This window comes from Fulmarus glacialis, unplaced genomic scaffold (genome assembly GCF_000690835.1).
Source record: "Fulmarus glacialis isolate BGI_N327 unplaced genomic scaffold, ASM69083v1 scaffold47229, whole genome shotgun sequence".
NCBI lineage: Eukaryota > Metazoa > Chordata > Aves > Procellariiformes > Procellariidae > Fulmarus > Fulmarus glacialis.
In genome coordinates, this window is record NW_009232251.1 from 36 (window position 1) to 6510 (window position 6475).

At 47.4% G+C, this 6475-nt stretch overlaps 1 protein-coding gene across 1 annotated transcript; it reads left to right on the top strand.

Moving 5' to 3' along the window:
• Positions 1 to 202: 202 nt before the first annotated feature.
• STK32C (serine/threonine kinase 32C) lies at positions 203 to 5531 on the top strand (the record flags this gene model as incomplete). Its single annotated transcript, XM_009584825.1, has 6 exons — positions 203 to 354; positions 2467 to 2640; positions 3168 to 3205; positions 4586 to 4675; positions 5212 to 5315; positions 5415 to 5531. Coding segments are annotated over 6 exons (675 nt in total), but the record flags the coding sequence as incomplete, so codon positions are not given.
• Between the last annotated feature and the right edge of the window lie 944 nt (positions 5532 to 6475).

Here is a 6475-nt window from a genome sequence, read left to right on the forward strand (position 1 = left end):
AAAACAGGAGTGCACAGGCACTGCACGCGGAGCAGGGATGCTTGTGTTCGTAGGCCCCACGTCACAGCCCGGGGATCAGGAATATTTGACAGCGGGGTAGAAGTGCTGAGTGGTGTGGGTCTCAGCCAGGTAAAGCAGCAAGTGAGGATATGGAATGTTTTACTAAATCTCTTTTTTCTCCTCCCCTTCTGTGATACTTTAGGTGTGTATTGTGCAGAAGAGAGACACTGAGAAGATGTATGCCATGAAGTACATGAACAAACAGCAGTGCATCGAAAGAGATGAGGTTCGCAACGTGTTCAGAGAGCTGGAAATCCTGCAGGAGATCGAGCACGTGTTCCTGGTGAATCTCTGGTGAGCGTCTCCTCCTCTCTGCCTTCTGGGGCCGCCTGCCCTCAGGTGCTTGCAGACCCACATTCTCCTCATCCTCTGTGGGTCATGGACATCTGTGGGAGAAACCCAGTGAGCTGCTTCCGTGGAAGTCCACAATAACATGGAATGCGTTCAGGAAACATAGCTTTACACAGAAGCTATCAAAACGTTATGGCATCAAACATTTTAAAACAGCTTAGCTTCTCTTTTTCCGTCAAAAACCTTTGTGTGTTTGTTGGGTGTTTTTCACAGCCTTCTTGCAAATGCCACTACCAGGTCCCTCCTAAGGGACCCCCTGCCAATTTAACTGTAAAGTATTTTTGTACCATGGCGTGTTGGTGTGTGCAGTTTGACTAAGGTGTCTTGGGGCAGTACGATGCTCCCTGTGATTGCCATTAAAGAAATAGTCCATCTCACGTGCATGGAGATACTGAGAACTGTGACAGTCTGTGGTGAAGCGGATACTGCGTGGGGCCAATTTTTGTAGCAAATAACAGCTTGAAAAGTCAAAGAAACTAGCATTTTTAGAGGCGATGATTTATAACTTTTATTAGTAGAAAAATTATACAAAATATATAGTGTTTCACACAGAAGGTGTTTGGTCCCTCTAAAGGACTCGATCTCGCAGAGATTGTCTAATAGTTTAAATAAACAGAACTGCTCTCAGCCATAGCTAGTGTGTTCAGCAGAGTGTTACTGAGATAGGTCCTAACTCGAGAGGTTTTAGCGGGTGATTGAAAGCTGTCCTGACCGTGTTTGGGTCTGCGCAGGCTTAGGGTGTCATTGAGGCAGGTGGGCAGTATTTCCAACCCAGCGGTTTTTGAGATTGCCTAAAAATTTGTGCAGCCACAACTACAAGGAGAAAATAGTAAATGTGAAATAAAGGCCATGCTTACGTGGAAAATAATGGGTAAGCAAAAATGATATACTGTGTAAAAAATGCAAGGAAGGGCATCTGCAATGCATGGTGCACAGTAATCTTCTTCAGAGATTGCAAGGGTTATGTTACTGCTGAAATGTGTTTTGTAAGGCTAGAATCAGTGCCTCATGGATGGCTCCCTGATTTCATAGTGTCGGAAGAGGGGCAGAAGCAGCGGTTTTTCCCAGGGAGGCAGCACACCTCGGATGGCCAGACCAGCTGAGCCTTGGGCAGCCAGCTGGCCGCGGGCCTCCCCTCCCTCTCCGGCCATGTCGGATGTGCAGCAGGCTGGACGGCGGGAAGATTTTCAAAAATTCAGAAAGTTTTATATGCAAAGTTGATAATACTTTATGTTCTTTTTGTTGATCTGTTACTCCAGGGTAGCCAAATAAGTTAATATTTATTTTTTCAGCATTTTAGCAATTGCATTTTTTTTTTTTCCAACAAGTAATGAAATTCTTAAGAAAACTTGCTCTAGTAGCAAATTTTTCCCTTTCAGCTCATACTTTTAGAATAAACCTACGTTTAAGATGAGAGCAGAAGCGTGTGATTCATAAGTATTATACAATCCCACACGCTCTTTCCTTAGAAATACTGTCGCCAAATATAACAATTGAATGTTGTTTTGTAGTGTATCCTCACTGCTGTCAGTCTCCTGCGGGATCCACTGCAGATTTAGAGAGGCGTTTTACTCTACAGTAAATACAAATCTCTTTTTCTGATTTATATGGTTAAATTAGCACTTGTGTTTTCCAATTCTTTTTCAGGATAGGCAGAGATATTTTAAGAATAGGTTTATCAGATTGTTTACCATTGAAAATGTGAAGTTTGTCTGAAGTGACTGGCCAGCAAAGCCCCAGCTCTGCCTGCAGCTCTGCCTGCAGCTCTGCCTGCTGGAGGGGTTACTCGGCAGTGCTCGGGAGGTGACGGTGGCAGGACGAGCCTCTTCAAAGGAAGTGTTGCTTAGTGTAGCAATAGGTTAAAAAACAAGACAGCATCTTGAGTTGCGCTTGCTTAATTAGAAAGGTGTAAACACCAAAGCGGGCATATGTTCATAGTGGGAATGTTTCCAGTTTTCACAGGAGCTGTGTAATTAGGAGAGGGAAAAAGCCTGACTTGGCTTTGTGACTCCTGTGAGGCTCAGCCTGCTAGCTCACATGCTGCCGGTCCTGCAGGTACTCCTTCCAGGACGAGGAGGACATGTTCATGGTGGTGGACTTGCTCCTCGGAGGCGACCTGCGCTATCATCTGCAGCAAAACGTTCAGTTTACGGAAGAAACGGTCAAACTCTACATCTGTGAGATGGCGCTGGCTCTTGACTACCTACGAAGTCAGCATATTATCCACAGGTAAGCACGCTGTCTCTTCCTTGCAGTCGGCAGCCGGTGGCAGCTGCTGGTGGCTGGTTTGGGGTGGGCGACGCTGTCTCTGCTGCAGTGAGGCCCTTAACCCCATCGGTACCCCAAGTCGGGGAACTGCTGGCGTTGAACCACACCAGCAGTGCCGGGCCTGGGCACCCTCCGGCTGCTGGTCTGGCTCCCCATCACTCGGAGGAAGCCTCACGCTTCGCCGGGGGCTGCAGGCGCCTTCCAGGGCGGTTTCAGAGAGATCTCACAGCAATAGGCCGAGCCTCGTGGTGCTAATTTGCCTTAGAAATGATGCCCAAACAAGTCAGATGCTCCCACTTTTTTGCTCAGTTGCCCAGGAAAAGCATATTTCTAGGCCGTCATAAAGGGACTTGTCTCATGTTAGGGTATTTTTGTTTTATTTGTTTCTAATTTTTGATAGGTAAAGAAGTTGCAGGTTTTTTGTTATTGAATTGCATCCTTGATCTGACTGGGATTTCATCTTGCTGTAACCTTGCTTCTTTTCCCAGAGATGTAAAACCAGACAACATCCTCCTCGATGAGCAAGGTAGGATCTCTCTGCCTTGCTTTGTCTGCCTCCTTCATTTGAGGGACAGATTCTTTACAGTCCTGAATACTCTGCGTCTTTTTATCTGGGAAGAGTGTGGAAAAGGCACCGCTCCTCCTAACTGATCAGTGTTTGGTTGGATGTACCTGTGCACCGTAATGCCAGGGAAGATCCACCAAGGGCCCCTCTCCTCGTTACCCCGCCTCGCCTCGCCCACGCTCTGCCTCCTTTCTCGCTAGTGCCCCAGTGCACGGGTCGCCCGTGCCAGAGATGCGGTGCCTGGCATCGAGGGCACCGAGCCCAAGGACTGTCTTTGTTGAGTTTTACAGTGAGTGACCTGCACATACACTTTTAGGACAGTTTTGATGTCTTCCTGGGGGATGGATCTGGGCTGAGCCAGGTGGAGCGAGCTCAGGAACCTCAGTGGCCTACACAGGAGACATACCATAGGAGATCCTATAATGACCTCCGTTCCAGTAGTAGATCTTACAAAAGGAAGACACAGTCTCTCAGGCTCCAAGCCATCTGAGTTTTATCATAAAGCCTCATAAAAACCAAAGCTTGCACTTGCATGGAAGTTCATTAGAAAATAGCGCAGGGTATAAAGGGAAAAAAGAGATGTAAGGAAAGACTTCATAGGACAAGGCAGTCTGTGATTTACACACCATTTTCATAGCTGCCTTGTAGATAGACAGCAGAAAGTAGCTCCAGAAGGGGAAGTGGGTGGGTTTTCTGTATACCAGGCTGGCTTGAAAATAATGACCTTTTCTGAATTTTAACTTTCAGTCCTGATGACAGAGAAAGTAGGAACAAAGAGAAGGTGTTCCAGCACTTTTAAAAAATATCTTGATGATTTCTTCGTACAGCCTTAGGGTATGGGAAGTATTGTTATGATTTCATTCAAGTGACATGTCCAAATTTGCTGTTGTCTGGTACAGAGTGGCAGTGGAGTGTTTTAGCTCTGGGACTTTGGGGTAGTCATGGTTCAATGGCTTTCATCAAAAATGGTTCTAGGGTTTAATCAATGCGACCAAGGCAATATCTTAGTATAGTGTTTCCCTTGTCTTCTTCACTGGCTGTAATTTCTGGCTAGAGCAATTTGACCAAGTGCTGGAGCTGGTATAGGTTACTATTTCGCTCCAAGTGCAATTTAAAATCAAGCCCCAAAGCTAGGTACCATTTAATCACCTGGCCAGCCTGAGATCCTGGGAAGGCTACAGGATCTGTTATGGCCATTCGGTGGGGTCTGACCCTGACCTGCCTGCACCCGTGCTACTCTGTCTGAGGGCAGAAGCTTATGAAAAGAAATGTGTTCTGACTCTACAGTGCCAATGTTCTGCGCTGCGATTAATTCCTTCTTAAAATGTGTCTTTATTTAAGGTCATGCACATTTAACAGATTTTAATATTGCAACAATAATTAGGGACGGTGAAAGAGCAACTGCGTTAGCTGGAACAAAGCCATACATGGGTAAGAAATAATAGCTGTTCCTTACGTCTGTATTTTACATTTCAGTATGCTCACCGCATGCCGCCTGAAAGTCCCTGTCTGTGACAAAGGCACTGAATTAATTTAGCATGTTAATGCATGTGCACAAGTCATTCAGCAGAGCCCGATCATTTGAAAAGTGAAACTCCCAGAGTGAATGGATCTCTGCCAGCACACCCTCTCCATCCCGCCCTGCCTTCCCCAATGGCCCCAGGCTGGGACTTGGTGCGTCCCGGCGGGCGCTGGGTTTCTGCCGTCCCTCACCCGCTCGGCTGGGAGGGCTCTCCCCGTGTGCACCGGATAACCCAGCTGCCCAGCGAGGGCAGGCCTGCTGCTGCTGCTCCTGCTGCTCCTGCTGCTGCTGCTGCTGCTGCTGCTCACCATGGCTTGCAAAGCCTCCCCTCAGGCAGTAGTGCATAAAAATAACCATAAGGTTTACATACTGACTTACAAGAAATTGAAATAGAAACAAACTGAAGTCAGCGAATAACCTGTTGCATTTTGCCTTTTCTATTCAGCCCCGGAGATTTTCCATTCCTTCCTGAACGGCGGGACGGGCTACTCCTTCGAGGTTGATTGGTGGTCGTTGGGAATCATGGCTTACGAACTGCTGCGGGGCTGGGTAGGGCTCCCGGACGGTCCGAGGCCTAAGAACGCGCTTTCTGATTGACTGCAGAGAGGAGAGGGAATTTCTTCTCATCTTTCTGCTTTTTTCCCCCAGAGACCGTACGACATCCATTCCAACAACCCTGTGGAGTCTTTAATTCAGCTCTTCAGTACTGTGAGCGTTCAGTACTCGTCTGCATGGTCGAAAGAAATGGTTGCTCTATTAAGAAAGGTAAATAGTCCTGCTGGCATGGTTTACATTGCACATTAGCCGCAGTGCGTGTGAGACTAGCTGGAAAATTTTCAGCATATTAATAAATAATGTAAAATTGAAATAGGACTAATTTTTATGACTTTGTTCAGGCTTAAGCACAGATTAATCTTGTGTTTTGTTTGTTTATTATCCCTGTAATAAGATGCATTATTTTTGACAGCAAGGGAAGGAAAAAGGCTGGTTTTGGTGTGACGATCAAATCCTTACCTGGGCTAGAACTGTGCCCTTCCAGCATCCCCTCATGTGATCGTTGTAACCTAAAAAGGCAGCGATCATGGCTGAGACGGCCGTGTGAGATGGAGGAGCGAGTGCTGCCCCTGCTGCATCAGCTGATCTCTCTCACCAGTTCTGCTGGGCCGAAGGGTCTGATTCGGTGTGTTCGGTTGTGAGAACTGTCTGGGGGGGGTTTCCACATCTATGGGACAGTCTGCTGCTTTCATTGTACTGTTACACGAGAAAGTTGTTGATCTGGTGTGGAGGCTGTAGTTTTAGGTTCTGCTTGCTTGAGAACTCAGAAAAGTAGCTGATGAGTGTGCCATAAAAAAGATATACACGGTGCTGACAGCAAATAAGTGACTCCGATGTAAGTTAATGTTGGATGGACAATTTACATAATTAGATTTTGTTTTAATGAGAAGCAGTGTTGTTAGTTATGACTGCAGCGGAGCATTTGGCAAGTTCACATTGCCATCTGCTGGGCTGCCGGCAGTTGGGCTTCTAGAGACGGGGCAGGAATTAAATGTCTCACCAGGAAAATGCCAGCAGCCACCTCAGCCGAAGGACCCCCCGTGTCCCCCCGGTGCGCTGGGGTTTCTGTAGCCCTGCCCGCTGGGGCAGCCCGGGGGCTCTGCTGGTGCCCAGGGGCAATGCCGGGCGCTGCATTGCCCACCCGCCCGCCGGGG